The following is a 19,852-nucleotide window of genomic DNA, read 5'->3' on the forward strand; positions in this document are numbered from 1 at the left end:
CTGATCACCTTGGAACCTCCCCAGCTCTTAGAACAGTGCTTTGCACATAGTAAGCACTTAATAAATGCCATTATTATCATTATTGATCTATTTTGATGGTATTGTCGCCTTTCTACTTGTTTTGTGTTGTCGTCTGTCTCCCCCTCGTAGACGGTGAGCCCGCTGGTGGGTAGGGACCATCTCTAGATGCTGCCGACTTGTACTTCCCCAGCGCTTAGTACAGTGCTCTGCACACAGTGAGCGCTCAATAAATCCGATTGAGTGAATGAATGAATGAATGTGAGCCCGTGTGGGGAGGGACTGTGTCTCTCTATTGCTGATTTGTCCTCTCCCTAGCGCTTAGTCCAACGCTCCGCACACAGTGAGCGCTCAATAAATACGACTGATTGATTGATTGATCGAAAGAATGAATGAATGCCCCTTCCTTCCTCTCCCCCTCGACCCCCTCTCCATCCCCCCATCTTACCTCCTTCCCTTCCCCACGGCACCTGTATATATGTAGATACGTTTGTACAGATTTATTACTCTATTTATTTATTTATTTATTTTACTTGTCCATATCTATTCTATTTATTTTATTTTGTTAGTATGTTTGGTTTTGTTGCCAATCTGTACTTCCCAAGCGCTTAGTACGGTGCTCTGCACATAGTAAGGGCTCAATAAATGCGATTGATGATGATGATGATGATGATGATGACGATGATGACGATGATAACGATGACGATGACGATGACGATGATGATGATGATGATGATGATGATGATGGATGGATGGATGGATGAATGAATGAATGAATGAATGAATGAATGAATGAACGAACGAACGAATGAGCCGGGCAACAGTTTGGTGGGCGGGGACTAAGGCCAGGGGCGGGGGCTCCGGTGATTGGCTGGGCCGCGGACCGATGGGCGGGGCTTAACCAAGGGGCGCGGCCTCCGTTGATTGGTTGGCAGCGGCGTCGTGAGCGGGGGCGGTCTCCGGTGATTGGCTGGGCCGCGGGCCGGTGGGCGGGGCTGAACCAAGGGGCGCGGCCTCCGCTGATTGGCCGGCAGCGAGGTCGGGGGAGGGGCCGGGCTCCGGTGATTGGCTGGGCCTCGGGCAGACGGGCGGGGTTTAGCCCAGATGCGGGGGTCCGGTGATTGGCCGGCAGCGAGGTCGGGGGCGGGGGCGGGCTCCGGTGATTGGCCGGGCCGCGGACCGGCGGGCGGGGCTCCGTCCAGGGGGCGGGGCCTCCCCCCCGTCTCCACCGCTGATTGGCCGGGAAGGGTCCGCCCGCCCGCCCGCGCGCCCGCGCGCGCGCGCCTCCTCGCTTCCGGTGCGCTCGCCCCCCCCCCCCCGCTTCCGGTGCGGCGGCGGCGCGCGCGCGCGTGCGCGGGGCGTGTGAGGCGGCGGCCGGGCGTCGTCGTGGTCGTCCTGGTCCCCCCGGTGGCCGCGGTCCCTCCGTCGGTCGCCCGCCGTCGGTCGCCCCGCCGTCGGTCGCCCGCCGTCGGTCGCCCGCCGTCGGTCGCCCGCCGTCGGTCGCCCTCCGTCGGTCGCCCTCCGCCTTGTTCCGCCATGAACACGGTCCTGTCCCGGGCCAACTCCCTGTTCGCCTTCTCCCTGAGCGTGATGGCGGCGCTGACCTTCGGCTGCTTCCTCACCACCGCCTTCAAGGAGCGCAGCGTGCCCGTCCGCCTGCACGTCTCCAGGATCCTGCTGTGAGACAAGCTCCTCCCCTCCCCCCCCCCAATTTCTCCCCCTCCCCCCCGATCTCTATTTATTTATTTTATTTGTACATATCTATTCTATTTATTTTATTTTGTTAATTTGTTTTGTTCTCCGTCTCCCCCTTTTAGACTGGGAGCCCGCTGTTGGGTAGGGACCGTCTCTAGATGTTGCCAACGTGGACTCCCCGAGCGCTCAGCCCAGTGCTCTGCACACAGTAAGCGCTCAATAAATACGATTGAATGAAGGAATAGATATCTCCGCCCCAATTTTCTACCCCCCAATTTCTTCCCCTCCCCCCAGCCCCCCAACTTCTCCCCCCAATTTCTTCTCCTCCCCCCATATCTCCCCCCCAAGTTTTCCCCAGCCCCCCATTTTCTCCCCCCGCAGTTTCCTCCCCTCCTCCATATCTCCCCCCCCAATTTTTCCCCAGCCCCTCAGCTTCTCTCCCCATTTCTTCCCCTCCCCCCATATCTCCCCCCCAATTTTTCCCCAGCCCCCCAACTTCTCCCCCGATTTTTTCCTCTCCCCCCGTTTCCTTCAACCCCCCCCCCCATTTCCCCCCAATTTTCTCCCTCCCCCGAACTGGGAGGGACCGTCTCTATATGTTCCCAACTTGTACCTCCCAAGCGCTTAGTACAGTGCTCTGCACACAGTAAGCGCTCAATAAACACGATTGAATGAACCCCCCACTTTCCTCCTCTCCCCTCTTTTTTTTTTTTGGATGGCATTTCTTAAGCACTTACTATGTGCCAAGCCCTGTTCTGAGCACTGGGGAGGTTCCAAGATGACCAGGTTGTCCCACGTGGGGCTCATAGTCTTCATCCCCATTTTACAGCTGAGGGAACTGAGGCCCCGAGAAGTGAAGTGACGTGCCCAAATTCACACAGCTGACAAGTGGCTGAGCTGGGATTTTAACCCCTGACTTCTGACACCCAAGCCCGGCCTCTGAGCCCCTCCCCTCCACCCCCACTTTGTCCCCCACCCCCCCCACCTCGACCTCCCACTTTCTGTTCCTCCTCCCCAATTTCTTCTCCTTCCCTCCATTTCCTTCCCCTCCCTTTGTTTCCACCCCCCCCGAACCCTCCATTTTCTTCTCCTTCCCCCGTTTCCCCCCATTTTCTCTCTCCCCCGAACCCCCCATTTTCCTCCGCTCCCCTCAGACCGCCACATTCTCCCGCACCCCCCTCGAACCCCCCTCACTTTCTACTCCCCCCAGTTTCTTCCCCTTCCCCCCGTTTTCTTCCTCTCCCCCAACCCCCCACTTTCTCCCCCCCATTTCCTTCCCCTCCCCTTCAACCCATTTCCCCCCATTTCTTTCCCTTCCTCTCCCCCCCAGGCCCCCACTTTCTCCCGCATCCCCCTCGAACCCCCCTCACTTTCTACTTCTCCCCCCCCCAATTTCTTCCCATTCCCCCTATTTCTTCCTTCCCCCACCCCCCAGCTTCTTCCCCCCATTTCCCTTCCCCCCAATTTCTCCTCCCCCAATTTCTTCTCCTCTCCCCCATTTTCTCTCCCTCTCCCCCAGCCTCTCCCCACATCCCAACCCCCCAATTTCTCCCCCCAGTTTCTTCCCCTCCCTTCCAACCCCCCCAGTTTTTCCTCCCATTTTCTTCTCCTCTCCCCAACCTCTCAGTTCCCCCCGTTTTCTCTCGCTCCCTGCTCGAACCCCCTAATTTCTCCCTCTCTCTCCTTCCCCAAATCTCCCCCCGCCCCCAGCTTCTGTCTGTCCGTCCGTCCGCCCTCCCGCCCCCCTGGACCTTCCCCCGTTTCTCTCTGTCTGTCCCCCTCTCTTTCCCTGTCTCAACCCCCTCGGGTCCCTGTGGCGGCCTTGCCCAGGACGCAGCCAATGAGCAACCAACACAACATCAAACTCCCCCGACACTGACACTCCCCCTTCCTCCTCCTCTTCCTCCTCCTCCCCCCACCCCCGTCCCCTCCCCCAGCTTGGCACCTGCCCTCCCCACAGCGCTCGGACCAGTGCCCCCATACACCCAGAGGAAGCGCTCACTACATCCCCCTGATGAACTCGGGCGGGGTGGGGTGGGGGGGGTGGAGAGCTGTGACGGCATAGCCTGGCCTGTTTGTGCCCCGGTTTGGGTCGGATTCATCCATTCAGTCGTATTTATCGAGCGCTTCCTGCGTGCAGAGCACTGGACTAAGCGCTTGGCAAGTACAGCGCGAGGTCGGCCCGCCCACCGGTCCGCGGGGGCTGATGGGGAGCGCCCTCATCCCGCTCCCTCCCATCTCCCCACCAGAAAGATGCGGGCTCCCGCCGGCTTTCCCTCCTTTCTCCTCCCCTTCAAAACGCAGAGGCAGCTGCACGTGTCTCTCGTTCGGGAAGCCAACCGGGCAGGTTCAGGAGGAGGCAGAGGCCGCGGTGGGCAACCGCTCAGATCCTAGTTTTCCTTAACTAAAATGAGCCTCTAGGATGGTCAGAAAGAGCCAGCAGGGCCCCCCTGAAACACAGCAAGCTAAGTAGTAATAACCGCCTGGAATTGCAGTACCACTGCACATTGCTTTCATTGCCCTTTACTGGGAAAATTCATTCAACTGTATTTACTGAGCACTTACTGTGTGCAGAGCACTGTACTAAGCGCTTGGAAGAGCGCACTAGAGACAATCCCTGCCCACAACAGGCTCACCGTCTAGAGGACTGTGGCTTGGAAATGACTCTGGTTTGGAATTACTTCCCCCTAATCATTGCGGCCTTTTGTTATTCCCTAGCTCCTTACTCCCTGCCTTCGAGTAGGTTGAAAATGTCTCCTGAAATCATCATTTATCGAGCGCTTACGCCGTGCAGAGCACTGTACTGAGCGCTTGGGAGAGTACAGTTCAGCAAGAGTTGGGAGATGCACTCCTTGCCCGCAATGAGCGATTCCTACCCTCTGCTTATTTATGTGTTTTTCTCATTCCCCTTCCTCAGCCAGCGGGTTTAGCCTTCACTGAATGATGCTTTGCTGTTTCGGACCAGGTCTCTGGTGCTTTTTTCAGGATCCTTTTTGGACTTGCCTTTCAAGGTCACTTCCTGTCTGCCATCTTTCTCGCCCATCCCGGTGTTCCCACCCTTTTCCTATGGTTTCGGGCAGCTCCAAAGCGCACCGCCCTCCTCTGCCGATCGTTTCCCGCAGGGGTCCCGTAGTTGAAATGAGTCAGTCGAGAGGATTCTCAATACCACTCGATAGCTCGTGGGACTCCTAAGATCTGACCTCCTTTTTGGGAAACTCACCCCTTCCTTAGACTTTTGGATTTTTACTCGCTTCCGGTGGTAGTGGGATTCAAACCATGTTGGATTCTGGCCGTGTGGGAATGTGGGGGTGATCGGAAACAGGCCCGTGATCAAAGGCTCCATTCACCGCGGGGGCGTTTTACCCCTTCACTTGCCCCCATTTAAGACTATGCGTGGCTATGGTGTGACTAGTGAAAAGAGTCTCAACTCTGGGTTTTTTTGCTGTGTTTTGTTCCGTTCTGCTTTTAGAAAAAACGTAGAAGATTTCACCGGACCTCGAGAAAGAAGCGATCTGGGATTCATTACGTTCGATGTAACTGCAGATATCCTTTGTGGAAATATTAGTTCACCTTTAGGTCCGCCGTGCCGAGCCGTTAAGTGTGGGAAATCGTCTGGAGCGGGCTTTCCCGGATCGGGGCGACGGGGATCCCCGATCGTCATTCGGGGTGAAAATCACCATCCGCTGGTGATTTGATTCGGTAACGCGTAATGGCCGCGTGGGGAAAGGTGCCGTCTAGCTGGCAGTTCATTCAAACCATCATTCATTGGGTCGTATTTACTGAGCGCTTACGGTGTGCAGAGCACTGTACTAAGCGCTTGGGAGCATGTGCAAGCGCTTAGTACAGTGCTCTGCACACAGTAAGCGCTCAATAAATACGATTGATGATGATGGAATACACCAATAAATGGACACATCCCTACCCACAACGAGCTGAATATGGGGCCAACCGGAAAGCCTGTGATTGTATCCTCCTAATGTTGATGGCCCTGGCTCAGGCACACAAGAGTTGAAGATTGCCCTCGAGGTCTTTACGTTCCCCTCCTGTTGCATCTCCCGGGTTCAGGTTTCCATACAAGGATGGGCCGAGTTGGGTCCGCGGGGTAGGTGAGCCAAAAGCGTTAGGAAGCCCGGCGTTTTAGACCCTGTGGACCAGCGAAAGAGATTGTTGTTCTGGGAGTCTGTGTGTCCTAGTCTGCCAGTGGACCAGCATGTCATTCCCCCCTCGCCCATCTCCCTCCGTAAGGGTCAAGTCGGGGTCACCCGGTCCTGGGGGGCGGTTGGTGACGGTCACCCACTGAAACTGGCACCCGGCAGAACTCCCTTCTCCCAGCGTTTTGAACGCGACTGACGACCCCGGGAGACCCACCCTGTGGGAGGGAGCCAGGCGGGGCCCGGATGCGGCCCTGACGGCAGTTCTGGGCCTCTCCGGCCATCCAAGGCGGCCGGACTCAGAGATCCTTTCCACCGTAGAACGTGGTGAGGAGGCGATGTAGCCCCTCTGCCTCTCCCCAAGCCCCCCCGGGCCCCCCCACGGGCACTGAAACCACCCCAGCAGCCTCCGGGCCCGGGAGCTGTTAGCTGTTAATGCTGGGAACCCTCGTTGGGTGGTAACAGCAATGATGGATAAACACCCTCTTTCCATCGCGTTGCCCCCGCCAACCCCAAATTCCCCCTTGGGCTTAAAAGGGAAACTTAATCCTCCTCTGGGGAATACGATAAGAGTTTTTCCTAAAGCAGACCCGCCCCTACCACTAGGCCCTTATTGGGTACGAGAGCCCTCTGAGTCCCCTGGAAGAAAGGTCTAATATAAATGCGAGATGCTCGCCGTATTGTTGAGGAAGAAAGGTTACAGAAGCAGGAGCATCGAGTGCCCCGGCTTCAAGTCTTCAATAACATTGGATAATTTAGGACCGAGCCTTAATGTCAGACCTATGCGGAACTCGCAGAGTCACTAGCTAAAAAATGCCAGCCACTTCCAAAACGGTTCCCTGCACTAATAAACCCCCACGGCACATTTAATTGGAGACCGCCCGTCCGAGACGCAACACCTATAATTTGGTGGTTTATCGGCTAGCTCGGGCCGTTGCCTGTTTCAGTCCTCTTGTGGGTTGTATTCGTCAGTGCCATGGAAATACTAAAACTTGGCAAAATCATTTTCTAGAGAAGTAATCAAATATATACATTTCTTTCTGGTCCCTCCCCAGCCTCCATATTTTTGTAAGTCACAGGCGCCGTAAACGACTATTCTCTTCGGTCTTAATTTCAACTCTCCCCTGAAATGTACCAAGATCACTGAAACAGAAATAATTGTGGGATTTGTTAAGCATTAGATCACATGCTAAGTACGAAGGTAGATCCAATACAATCAGATCCCTTAGCTGTGAGCCCGGCGTGGGACAGAGACTAAGGGGGAAGGAGAAAGCACGTATTTTCATTGTACTTTCCCAAGAATTTAGAACAGCGCTCAGCACACAGTTAGCACTTGATAGTGTTAGTGATTGATTTTAGTTGAGGCACAGAGAAGCCAAGCGGCTTTGCCCAAGATCATATAGTAGGCAAATGGCAGAGCCGGGATTAGAACCACACTGCCTCTGATTATCTTGTGTCTTCCACAGTGCTTATTAAATATCGTTAATAATTAGTAAAAATAAACCTGCTCCTGTTCTGCCACTGACTTTGGGAACTTGAGCAAGTTGAGCCCTCTGTGCCGTAATTTCTTGACAATACTCAATCATCCCCGACCTCAGAGGGTTGTTGTTGTGAGGATAAATTGGATAATAGATGCAACACACAGCTCTTGGAGCCTGGGACTTATTCAGACCTATAGATGTAAAATAAATTGTGTTTCAGTGGTAGAGGTTCCTGCTTTAATTACACCTTCCGTAGGCTGGATCTTTCCACTGGGGTCTAGGGGCACGCCCTTTGCCCCAGGTTCAGGAGGTCCCGAAGGTCACCCTGAAACTGTGAGACCACTGTTGGGTAGGGGCTGTCTCTATATGTTGCCACTTGTACTTCCCAAGCGCTTAGTACAGTGCTCTGCACACAGTAAGCGCTCAATAAATACAATTGATTGATTGATTGTCACGTCTCACCGCACCCTGGCCTGGCCTTTGGGAGTCTTGGCTTCTCTTCCACTTTAGATGGAATCTCTACAACCCGTGTTTTATCCCAGAAAAATTCTTTTGAGTTCCCTCAGTCAACCGCCTGTGCCCTGTCGGTTGTTCATCCGCTGGGTTGGTTCCTTAATTTTCCCACATCTGCAGGGGATATTTGATTGGAATGTTAAGCAGTTATTTCTGTACTTATCGGCAGAATATTCAACGAAAAACAACGTAAGTAAAAATGTCTTTCAAGTCCCCGGTGTGTGATGTAAAAGCTGTTCATTCAGTCTTCCTTTGCGGGCACGGGCAGTGCTCAGTATGTTTGGCAGTCGCAGTAGGGAACCACCCTCCTAGCCCCGTGAAGCTTCACGTGAAATGGGCAGGGGGTAAGAACTGCGGGCTGGAGGGTGTGTGCCTGACGTGGACGTGGTCATCGGTCTCTCGGCTGCTCGGGAAGTGACGTGGGGGTTAACCATTCAGCTGTATTTATTGAGTACTATGCACTTGGGAGAATGAGCGCTTTGAACAGTGCTTGGCACATAGCACTTAACAAATACCATAATTTATTTACAGTACAGCAACCAGTAGACACGGGGCTGGGGTTGAGCCTCTGGAAGATAATAATAATAATAATAATGGTATTTCTTAAGCGCTTACTATGTGCAAAGCACTGTTCTAAGCGCTGGGGGGATGCAAGGTGATCAGGTTGTCCCACGTGGGGCTCACAGTCTTAATCCCCATGAGGGATAAGGTAACTGAGGCACAGAGAAGTGAAGTGACTTGCCCAGAGTCACACAGCTGACAATTGTTGGAGCCGGAATTTGAACCCGTGACCTCTGACTCCAAAGCCCGGGCTCTTTCCGCTGAGCCACGCTGCTGTCGGGAGTCAAATCGGTCAAATCACCCTCCAATGGTTATAGTAAATCTTACCGCCTGGTTTCTATTCTTGTCCTAAACGGTAGAAATTGGGTGGAAATCCCATTTGCTGCCTCACACTTAGCAGTGGCATCCACTGCGGGGAAGCAGCGTGTCTCAGTGGAAAGAGCCCGGGCTTTGGAGTCAGAGGTCATGGGTTCAAGTCCCGCCTCCGCCACTTGTCAGCTGTGTGACTTTGGGCAAGTCACTTCACTTCTCTGGGCCTCAATTCCCTCGTCAGTAAAATGGGGATTAAGACTGAGCCCCCTGTGGGACAACCTGATCACCTTGTAACCTCCCCAGCGCTTAGAACAGTGCTTTGCACATAGTAAGCGCTTAATAAATGCCATCGTTATTATTATTATTATCCAGAAAAGCGGATGATAGTATTTGGGTGCTGTGTGCAGAGCACTGCACTCAGCCTTTAGGAGGTTACAGCTGCAGTAAGACACATGCTTCCTGCCCACAAGGCGTTTACAATCTAACAGCGGCGGGCAGGCGGCAGGACATGATGTAGTTACAAAGAAAAAGGACAGGGATACAGCATAGGAGCCTGAGTGGGGAAAGAGGAGCTAGAGGGTAAATGGTGTAGTAGTTGTAGTAGTAGTTGTAGTAGTAGTAGTAGTAGTTGTAGTAGTAGTTGTAGTAGTAGTAGTAGTAGTAGTAGTAACAACCATTAACTGAGCACCCACTAGGTGCTCAAGAAGTACAGGATAATAAAAGTGATTCTTTCTAGGCCCACAAAGAACTTAGATTTTAGAAGTTGATGTATGCTGAGGAGGGTGTAAAGGTAGCAGGGAGGAATTAATTAGCAGAGGGGGTTGATTTAAGAGGGCTTAGAGCGGCTTTTGAAGAATGGTATCTGTTGAGTACTTACTGTGTCCAGAGCACTGCTTTCAGCGCTTGGAGGAGTACAATTCAACTGAGTTGGTAGACCTGGTCCCTAGCCACAAGCGAGCGTAGCCTAGGCGGGGAGACAGATATTAACTATCATGAGGCTGGCTGTGTCTGATGGAGATGATAGGTCGATGCCTTCAGTGGTCTCTAAAATTTTTTTTTAACCAAGAGTTCTGTCCATCTTTTCCTTGCCTGTCTTCATCGCGGCCTTAAACTTGCCGCGGGCCTGGGCTAGGGCATTCTGTTGGGATTTTAATGTTCTGATATGACTTTAGAGCTGACATTGGGAAAATGGAAGCAAGGAGGGCAGGGGAAACGTTTTAAGGATCCCCTAAAAACCCAGCCCCAGGCCCCCAGCTTCCCAGCGGGAAACCGGGAGTCTGATGCTGAGGAGCGAGCTGTGGGATGCACTGCCTTGGAGAAGGAAGCGGCTCTGTGAGCAGAAGCTTCTCATGGACCGGAGCCGCACCCGTCAAACACAACATTGCTAAAAGGTGCGACCGTTTGGGTGGCCAGCGCTGTGGATGGTTCATTGGCCTCTCCAGCCCCACAGTCAGTCCTAGGTGTACTTCGCCGGTGGTGGGGTGTTCGAAAGCAAGGGATGGCTTCGTTGCCTACATTAGGAATTTATCTGGGGCAGGATCGCCTGCGCGCTGTTTTAGGTTATGATGCAACAAAGCCCCGCAAATCGATTTTTTTCAGGTGTTGGAGAAAGAGTAGGTGCTAAAGGGGAGGGAGAACCACAGTTGCACAGGTCAGGTCAGGCTTCAAAAAATCCCGGCTCTGCAGAAAGAGCGTGGCCAGTCTTTCCGAAAGTTTAGCATATCTAAACTTTTTTTGTGGGGGGGGGCGGGATCCGTAGCTCTTGCTGTGATTTGATTTGAGGGCACATTTGAGTCTTGCCTCAGAGTCTTGCCTCAGCAATTCACTGGGAAAGAGTTCATCATCATCAGTCGTATTGAGCGCTTACTATGTGCAGAGCACTGTACTAAGCGCTTGGGAAGTACAAATTGGCAACATATAGAGACAGTCCCTACCCAACATTGGGCTCACAGTCTAAAAGGGGGAGGCAGAGAACAAAACCAAACATACTAACAAAATAAAATAAATAGAATAGATATGTACAAGTAAAATAAATAAATAGAGTAATAAATATGTACAAACATATATACATATATACAGGAGTTATTCTCCGATTGTAGCTGATGGTGTAGACTCGGCTTTGTGAGGCCCTACTGAGAGCTCACCTCCTCCAGGAGACCTTCCCAGACTGAGCCCCATCCTTCCTCTCCCCATTTCCCCTGCCTTACCTCCTTCCCCTCCCCACAGCACCTGTATATATGTATATATGTTTGTACGGATTTATTACTCTATTTATTTTATTTGTACATATTTATTCTAATTATTTTATTTTGTTAATATGTTTTGGTTTGTTGTCTGTCTCCCCCTTCTAGACTGTGAGCCCACTGTTGGGTAGGGACCTTGTCTATATGTTGCCAACTTGTACTTCCCAAGCACTTAGTACAGTGCTCTGCACACAGTAAGCGCTCAATAAATACGATTGAATGAATGAATGAGGACCTTGAGGATATTGATGCCGTGATTTGGGCTCATCTCTTTGGGGCCCTAGTCTCCCTGTCCCTCTTGCTCCTTAGGAAGGGAGACAGTCAGTGGATTGTATTTATTGAGAGCTTACTGCGTGCAGAGTGCTGTATTGGGAGAGTACAATAGAACAATATTCCAGGCACATTCCCTACCCACAGTGAGCTTACAGTCTAGAGACTGCTCAGCCCAGCTCTCTCCTCCCTCCTCTTCCCCATGCAGGGAGCTCACCTGTCATTCTCACCCTCTCCCGTCTTTGAGGTTCTGCACTCACACTTGCCCCCTGATTAAAGGATCCTCAAATATCCACTTCCGATATGAATCGTTTTCTTGGCCAGGGAAGCTCCAACTTCCCTTTGGATTCTGAAGTTGCTCCGTTCCCTTCCTCCTTACCCCCTTCCTGAGGCATTCTCGTTCGTCCTTGAACTAAGGCAGCGCTTTTAAGTTGAGAAACCGTAAGCAAAAATCCCAGCGTGGTGATGCTCCCCCTCGTCCCCTTCTCCATCCCCCCATCTTACCTCCTTCCCTTCCCCACAGCACCTGTATATATGTATATGTTTATATATATTTATTACTCTATTTATTTTACTTGTACATGTCTATTCTATTTCTTTTATTTTGTTAGTATGGTTTTGTTCTCTGTCTCCCCCTTTTAGACTGTGAGCCCACTGTTGGGTAGGGACTGTCTCTATATGTTGCCAACTTGTACTTCCCAAGCGCTTAGTACAGTGCTCTGCACGCAGTAAGCGCTCAATAAATACAATTGATTGATTGATTTCCCTGTTCTCCGCTGTCGCGGGGGGCTTTCCGAGGAGTGGGTTAGAGGAGCAGACCCAGCCCGTGGCAGTAAGGAGGTGGGTGGTTCTTGTTTCCGCCGTTTAAGTGCCCTGTGCCAAGCACAGTACTAAAGACCTAGACAACGGCAGGAGGTTACATCAGAGCAGGGTGGGAAGGTCCACACCCTACAAGGTGGCAGCCCGGGCCGGGGCAGTGATGGAAGCAGCAGCCCCACGACAGCCTCAGCGCACCGCTTCTGGCGGAAAGACCTCGTTGAGGTCAGGCCTGGGTACTTCCCAAGCGCTTAGTACAGTGCTGTGCACACAGTAAGCGCTCAATAAATACGATTGATTGATTGATTGAACTAGCCCATGCCTTCCCTTCGGGGGGAGAGGAGAGCCGAGCGTCTCTGCTCCTGGCTTCCCAGCTGGGTTCAGAGGCAGCAGGAGCTTGGGCGGGAGGAGCTTCCTCCTCCAGGAGGCCTTCCCAGACTGAGCCCTCTCCTTCCTCTCCCCCTCCCCATCCCCCCCCGCCTTACCTCCTTTCCCTCCCCACAGCACCTGTGTATATGTATATATGTTTGTATGCATTTATTACTCTACTTATTTTATTTGTGCATATTCTATTTATTTTATTTTGTTAATATGTTTTGTTTTGTTGTCTGTCTCCCCCTTCTAGACTGTGAGCCCGCTGTTGGGTACTGTGTATATGTATATATGTTTGTACGCATTTATTACTCTACTTATTTTATTTGTACATATTCTATTTATTTTATTTTGTTAATATGTTTTGTTTTGTTGTCTGTCTCCCCCTTCTAGACTGTGAGCCCGCTGTTGGGTAGGGACCGTCTCTATATGTTGCCAACTTGTACTTCCCACGCGCTTAGTACAGTGCTCTGCACACAGTAAGCGCTCAATAAATACGATTGAATGAATGAAGGAAGGAAAGAAGGGGAATGGGAAGAGAGGGAAAGAAGGGGGAGGGAAACATCAGCAACAAAGCCTCCGCCCCATCTTTGACTTTTGCTTCCCCTTTTATGTGCAGAGCATTCCCTTGAACGTGGGGGAGAGTACGGTGCAACAACAAACAGCTACATTCCCTGCCCACGACGAACTTAGTCTCGATAATTCAAAAGTCCTCAGCAAGGATCCAAAACAGATGTCCACACCTCTCCCCTTACCTCTCCCCCGCCCCGCTCCACCATCCCTTTTTCTTAACCCAGTTTTCCGTCTCTGAGCCAGAAGCTGCCGGCTCTTCCTTCATCCTCATCCTTCATCCTCCAGCCGAGAGGTCAGCTGGGGAGGCGGGCGGAGGAGAGAGGGATAAGGCCAGGATCCTCTGCCCGCCTCCCAGGGTCAAAGTTTAGGTCACTTCTCCCTCTGCCTTTTCGACATCAGCATTTCCCGAGAAGCTTCTTCGTTCGAGGTGAATTCTCTGAGCAGGGTGCGGAGTTGGCTATTTGTCTCAGCAAGCCACACTCCCCCAAAGCGCGGTCATTTTAGCGGCTTGATTTGGGGATGAATCGAGTCTAAGTGAAAAATCGTCAGTTTCCCAGCATAACTCAGGAAGTCGACTTGGCATTAGGGATGTGTTCTGTTATCAAAGCGGGGAGTTGAGGAATCTAGAAAAATAGTCGCTCCATCTTGCCGTTAATTGGCAGCCGAGACAGCCTCGAGCTTCCGGTTTGTCCTCAACTGCTTTTTGAGGCACTTGGTGAGAAGTGTCTTTTGTGGGTGGTTCAGCTGCTGCGTAAATGATGGAGCAAACGGCAGAGGGTTCAGTCTAGGAAATTGGAACATTGGAGGAGTACAGTGCTTTGCACACAGTTAGCGCTCAATAAATACGATTGATTGATTGATTGAGGAATTTTCGCTCTTTCTCCGGAGGAGGTCACGTATCTTTGTGAAGCTCCCGATCAGTTGCTCCTTCATTCAGAGGTTGCCGTCCTTAGTAAATCTAATTTCTTTTCGCCTTCGTTTAGCACGGGAGCGGGGATCCGGTTTCCCGAATGTAGTTGTCAGGCAAGGTAACCGGTCCTTTATGGTCGAACACCAGTGTGCATTGCGGACTGGCCCTGTACTTAGAAGCAGTTTGTAACACTCAAAAACTGAAAATACGTTTTAGAATCCCCCAAACAACAAAATCCTGCTCCAAGGGAGGGAAGCCCCAAATCAACCAATCAGTGGCATTTATTGAGCCCTTGTGAGGTGCAGAGCACGTACTAAGCGCTTGGGAGAGTACATTATAAGCAAGTTGGTAGACACGCTCCCTTGTCAGAGGAACTTAGTCTACAAGGAGACCCCTATTATTCATTTTCACGCCGGAATGTTTCAGTGCGTCATTTCCTTCGATACGGATTGATGAACAAGATTGATAACGCACATCACGCGAGCTGTGTACCTGTTTAATTTGCTCCTTTGTGTCAATGATGGTTTTCATTTGTCGCAGCCGGGTGCTCTGTGAAATCAACCTTCTGATTCACTTTTCTGTCATCGTAGGCTCTGAACCAGGTCGTGCTCTGGGACAAGATCATTCTGAGAGGCGACAATCCGAAGCTGCTGCTGAAGGACATGAAGTCAAAATACTTCTTCTTTGACGACGGAAACGGTCTCAAGTGAGCAGAGCCCGATAGCGTTCTCGCCGACGTTTAGCCGGGGGGGCGGGGGGAGAAGAGACGGACAGGCCGGCGAGGCGGAGGCGGTGATGACAAGATGGGCGCGCTACTCGATGAGGTCCATGGCCAGGTTTGCTCCTTCCAGACTGTCCCAAAATGGGAGGGGGCTTCCCAGATGGTGGGCCGAGGGCAGCGCTCGGCCCTGACCCGTCGGGCAGTCGATGGTATCGATGGAGCGCTTACGGTGTATGGAGCCCTGTCTCTACCGAACGGTGGGGAGAGTCCAGTAGTTAGAAGGCGGGTTCGTTGCCCTGAAGGAGTTGGCCGGCCGGCCCGGCCCAGCCCATCGCAGCGGTGGCGTTTGATAAGAATGATAATAATAATGGCATTTGATAAGCGCTTACTATGTGCAAAGCACTGTTCTAAGCACTGGGGGGATACAGGGTGATCAGGTTGTCCCACGTGGTGCTCACGGTCTTCATCCCCATTTGCCAGATGAGGTCACTGAGGCTCAATAATAATAATAATAATGGCATTTATTAAGCGCTTACTATGTGCAAAGCACTGTTCTAAGCGCTGGGGGGGATACAAGGTGATCAGGTTGTCCCACGTGGGGCTCACAGTCCTCAATCAATCAATCAATCATATTTATTGAGCGCTTACTGTGTGCAGAGCACTATACTAAGCTCAGAGAAGTTAAGTGACTTGTTTGATGTTCCCGGAGGGCCAGCGCTGGCTGCGTCCCATCCCGTCCCGGCAGACTCTGCCTCGGCCCCTGGCAGCGTGTAGAGGCCCGCAGGCTCCCGGGGCTGGGACCCCAGCTGGAACCAGGAGGCTACCGCCCACCCTGGGCAATCCAGAGAGATAATAGTAATAAAATGGCATTTATTAAGTGCTTACTATGTGCAAAGCACTGTTCTAAGCGCTGGGGAGGTAACAAGGTGATCAGGTTGTCCCACGGGGGGCTCACAGTCTTCATCCCCGTTTCACAGATGAGGTGACTGAGGCAAAGAGAAGTGAAGTGACTTGCCCAAAGTCATACAGCTGACAATTGGCAGAGCCGGGATTCGAACCCATGACCTCTGACTCCAAAGCCCGGGCTCTTTCCACTGAGCCACGCTGCTTCTCAGAGATGCCCTCTGGAGTCCGTCTGGCCTGGATTGACAGGCTCTCAGCCCTAGGGAGCTGGGCCAGTAATAATAATAATAACAATGGCATTTATTAAGCACCTAATGTGAGCAAAGCACTGCTGTAAGCGCTGGGGTGGTTACAAGGTGATCAGGTTGTCCCACATGGGGCTCACAGTCCTAATCCCCGTTTGACACATGAGGGAACTGAGGCATAGAGAAGTGACGTGACTTGCCCAAAATCACACAGCTGACAAGTGGCAGAGCCGGGATTCGAACCCATGACCTCTGACTCCCAAGCCCGGGCTCTTTCCACTGAGCCACGCTGCTGCTCTGAGTGGTCGAGCGGTAGCCAGGTGGCTACCGACGATCCATACACCCCCTGGCCCCGGGGTCTGCCGGATAGGACGGGCAGCCCAGCTGTGGCCGGGGACCATTCCCACCATTTTGGGGCGGCTACGGAAGGGGAACTCTTTGTGGACGACTGCATAGTATCATCCTTACTTAGTACAGTACCCTGCACACAGGAAGCGCTCAGTAAATACCATGGAATGAACTATGCTGGGCTTACTGGGGGCCAAGTACTTCACAAAGTGCTGGAGTAGATATCAGTAGAAAACAGGCCAGACACCGCCCTTCTATCCCGCATGGGGCTCACAAACAAAGTAGGAGGGAGTAGGATCCCCATTTTACAGGTTCGTTCATTCAGTCGTATTTATTGAGCGCTTACTGTGTGCAGAGCACTATACTGAGCGTCAGGAAAGTACCGTTGGCAACAGATGATAGTACAGTTGGGCCACAGTTCAACAGCAGGTAAGGAAACCAAGGACCAGGGAAGACAAGTGGCTGCCCAGTTCACACTTCACCTTGGGGAAGCAGCGTGGCTCAGTGGAAAAGAGCCCGGGCTTTGGAGTCAGAGGTCATGGGTTCAAATCCCGGCTCCGCCTCTTGTCAGCTGGGTGACTTTGGGCAAGTCACTTCACTTTTCTGCGCCTCAGTCCCCTCATCTGGAAAATGGGGATGAAGACGGTGAGCCCCCAGTGGGACAACCTGATCACCTTGTAACCTCCCCAGTGCTTAGAACAGTGCTTTGCACATAGTAAGCGCTTAATAAATGCCGTCGTTATCATTATTATTATTACCTCAGCCAAGCGGCAGGTCTGGATTCGAACCCAGGCCCGCGCTCTCTGCCCTTTCGCTCGGCGGCTCTGTGCTTCTCACGGTGGGAGAGAAACTTGGTGGTTCCTTCTGGGTTAAGGAGCTGCGTCCTTAGGGAGTGCGTGTCTGTTCATTGTCGTCTCCGACTCTCCCAAGCGCTGAGTTCAGTGCTCTGCACGCGGGAAGCGCTCAGTACATACAATCCAGGGAATTCGGAGGTTCTGGTGTTTGAAATCCCATTTTCCCGCAGGGGTGTCTTTTGCTAATGACTCCCTTTCCTTTTCCAGAGGTAACAGGAACGTCACGCTGACCCTCTCTTGGAACGTCGTACCGAACGCCGGAATTCTACCTCTCGTGACAGGATCGGGATATGTATCGGTTCCATTCCCAGAAACCTATGAAACGACCAAGAGTTATTAAATTATTATTCTGAATTCCAAGCCACATATTTTTATACTTGTATATTAATGAATTTTATCTCATTTCTCCCTGCCCTGATGTCTGTTGCCTCCGCCAAACAAATCAGGCTCCTTGTTTTGTTAACTCGGGGAAGAATACTGAAATCGGGCTTTTCGGCTTTTTTTTTTTTAAACAAGCAAACAGTAAGTCCAAGATGATGGGAAAATGACTTTAAATCAGTTTTGCAAAAAAAAACCAAACAAGAAACCAAAACGACTCGGCCACTGTTATCATCTTTCTTATAAATAAAAGCAAAAAAAAAAATCCTGTCGTTTTTTTTTTCATTTTTTGCAGTTGTATTTTCCATCCTTTATGAAGTATGAAGAGCATGGATTTTAGGATAGGTGCAACTTCCAGGGGCCTGAATACGCCCAGAAGTTCTGTCTGTCTCTTAATCAAATAAGCATTTAATAATTTTGGTGCTACTTAAGTGCTTACTTTGTGCCAAGCACTGTTCCAAGCGTCAGGATAGGGTCAAGTTGGACATTGAACTCAGTTCCTGTCTCTTGGTCATTCGGTCGTATTTATTGAGCGCTTACTATGTGCAGAGCACTCCTGTCCAATATGGGGTTCATAGTTTTAATCCCCGTTTTACAGATGAGGTATTTGAGGCCCAGTGAAGTGACTTGCCCAAGGTCACACAGCAGACATTCATTCATTCAACTGTATTCATTCAATCATTTCTTGAGTGCTTACTGTGTGCAGAGCACTGTACTTAGCACTTGGGAAGTACAAGTTGGCGACATATAGAGACGGTCCCTACCCAACAGCGGGCTCACAGTCTAGAAGGGGGAGACAGACAACAAAACAAAACATATTAATAAAATAAATAGAATAGAAAAACGTGTCACGAATTTGTGTGTCGTCGTCGCGCAGGGGCCATGCTAATCTTTATCGTTCCAATTTTAATATATGTGCTGCCGAAGCGAGCCGCTTTCTGTGTGCAAAGCACTGTACTAAGCGCTCGGGAAGTACAAGTTGGAAACACGGTCCCTATTCATTCATTCATTCAATGGTATTGAGCACTTACTGTGTGCAGAGCACTGTACTAAGCGCTTGGAAGTACAAGTTGGAAATGGTCCCTATTCATTCAATCGTATTTATTGAGCGCTTACTGTGTGCAGAGCACTGTACTACGCTTGGGAAGTACAAGTTGGAAACAGACGGTCCCTATTCATTCATTCAATCATTTATTGAGCACTTACTGTGTGCAGAGCACTGTACTAAGTGCTTGGGAAGTACAAGTTGGCAACATATAGAGACGGTCCCTACCCAACAGTGGGCTCACAGTCTAGAAGGGGGAGACAGACAACGAAACAAAACATGTAGACAGGTGTCAAGTCGTCAGAATAAATCAAAGTAAATCTAGATGCACATCATTTCCCCCGGGCCTGGAATGGCCTTCCTCTGCCCATCCGCCAAGCTCGCTCTCTTCCTCCCTTCAAGGCCCTACTGAGAGCTCACCTCCTCCAGGAGGCCTTCCCACACTGAGCCCCTTCCTTCGTCTCCCCCTCGTCCCCCTCTCCATCCCCCTCTGACTTACTTCCTTCCCTTCCCCACAGCACCTGTATATATGTATATATGTTTGTACATATTTATTACTCTATTTTACTTGTACATATCTATTCTATTTATTTTATTTTGTTAGTATGTTTGGTTTTGTTCTCTGTCTCCCCCTTTTAGACTGTGAGCCCACTGTTGGGTAGGGACTGTCTCTATATGTTGCCAATTTGTACTTCCCAAGCGCTTAGTACAGTGCTCTGCACACAGTAAGCGCTCAATAAATACGATTGATGATGATGATGATGATCATTAACAAAATAAATAGAATAGTAAATATGTCCAAGTCAAATAAATAGAGTAATAAATCTGTCCAAACATATACAGGTGCTGTGGGGAGGGGAAGGAGGAGAGGAAAAAGGGGGCTCAGTCAGACGTGTGGCCAAGCAGGGATTAGAACCCAGATCCTCGGACTCGCTGTACCAAGTTCCGTCCATTGAGCCGCGCTGCATTTGATGGGGTTCGTTAGCGGATTCTTTTTTCCATTTCTGAGGGGTGGGGAAGCTGCGGTCATTTCTCACTGGCCCTGGTTAGCGCGGCCACCCAAAATGGCCAATGCTGATTTTCCTCCTTTCTGTTGCATCCAGTTGCGGACTGACCTCGGGGACCGGTCGAAACGTCCTGCCCATTTGCCGTTTCCTCAGCTGTGCGCCGCCTGCTCTGCGCAACGTCCCGCTCTGCCCAACGTCCCATGGCGAGCCAAATGGGATCGGCCTCAAGCGGCTTCCTGCTCCTCGCCATTCCTGGGCTGGCGGAGGTTGCGGCTCTTCTAATAATAATAATAATAATAATGATGGTATTCGTTAAGCACTTACTATGTGCAAAGCACTGTTCTAAGCGCTGGGGAGGGTACAAGGTGATGAGAGTGTCCCACATGGGGCTCACAGTTTTAATCCCCATTTTACAGATGAGGTAACTGAGGCACTT

The 19,852-nt window shown here is 51.2% G+C and overlaps 1 protein-coding gene and 1 pseudogene across 1 annotated transcript; one reads left to right on the forward strand and one right to left on the reverse strand.

Moving 5' to 3' along the window:
- Positions 1–1,502: 1,502 nt before the first annotated feature.
- SPCS3 (signal peptidase complex subunit 3) lies at positions 1,503–17,627 on the forward strand. The gene is made up of 5 exons (XM_038755333.1): positions 1,503–1,697; positions 5,183–5,256; positions 7,971–8,047; positions 14,506–14,621; positions 17,194–17,627. Exons 1-5 carry the CDS (start codon positions 1,555–1,557, stop codon positions 17,324–17,326), a joined length of 543 nt encoding a protein of 180 aa, XP_038611261.1. The 5' UTR covers positions 1,503–1,554; the 3' UTR covers positions 17,327–17,627.
- A 569-nt stretch (positions 17,628–18,196) lies between these two features.
- Positions 18,197–18,296, reverse strand: LOC119935945 (annotated as a pseudogene).
- Between the last annotated feature and the right edge of the window lie 1,556 nt (positions 18,297–19,852).

The sequence above is a fragment of the Tachyglossus aculeatus genome, chromosome 12, assembly GCF_015852505.1.
Source record: "Tachyglossus aculeatus isolate mTacAcu1 chromosome 12, mTacAcu1.pri, whole genome shotgun sequence".
In the NCBI taxonomy this organism is placed as follows: domain Eukaryota; kingdom Metazoa; phylum Chordata; class Mammalia; order Monotremata; family Tachyglossidae; genus Tachyglossus; species Tachyglossus aculeatus.

Excerpts from the sequence above, each read along its gene's own strand:
- SPCS3 (XM_038755333.1), top strand. The coding sequence starts at position 1,555 with ATGAACACGGTCCTGTCCCGGGCCAACTCCCTGTTCGCCTTCTCCCTG. Across the intron at positions 1,698-5,182 it reads CACGTCTCCAGGATCCTGCT|AAAAAACGTAGAAGATTTCA; the intron begins GTGAGACAAGCT and ends TTCTGCTTTTAG. Across the intron at positions 14,622-17,193 it reads GACGACGGAAACGGTCTCAA|AGGTAACAGGAACGTCACGC; the intron begins GTGAGCAGAGCC and ends TTCCTTTTCCAG.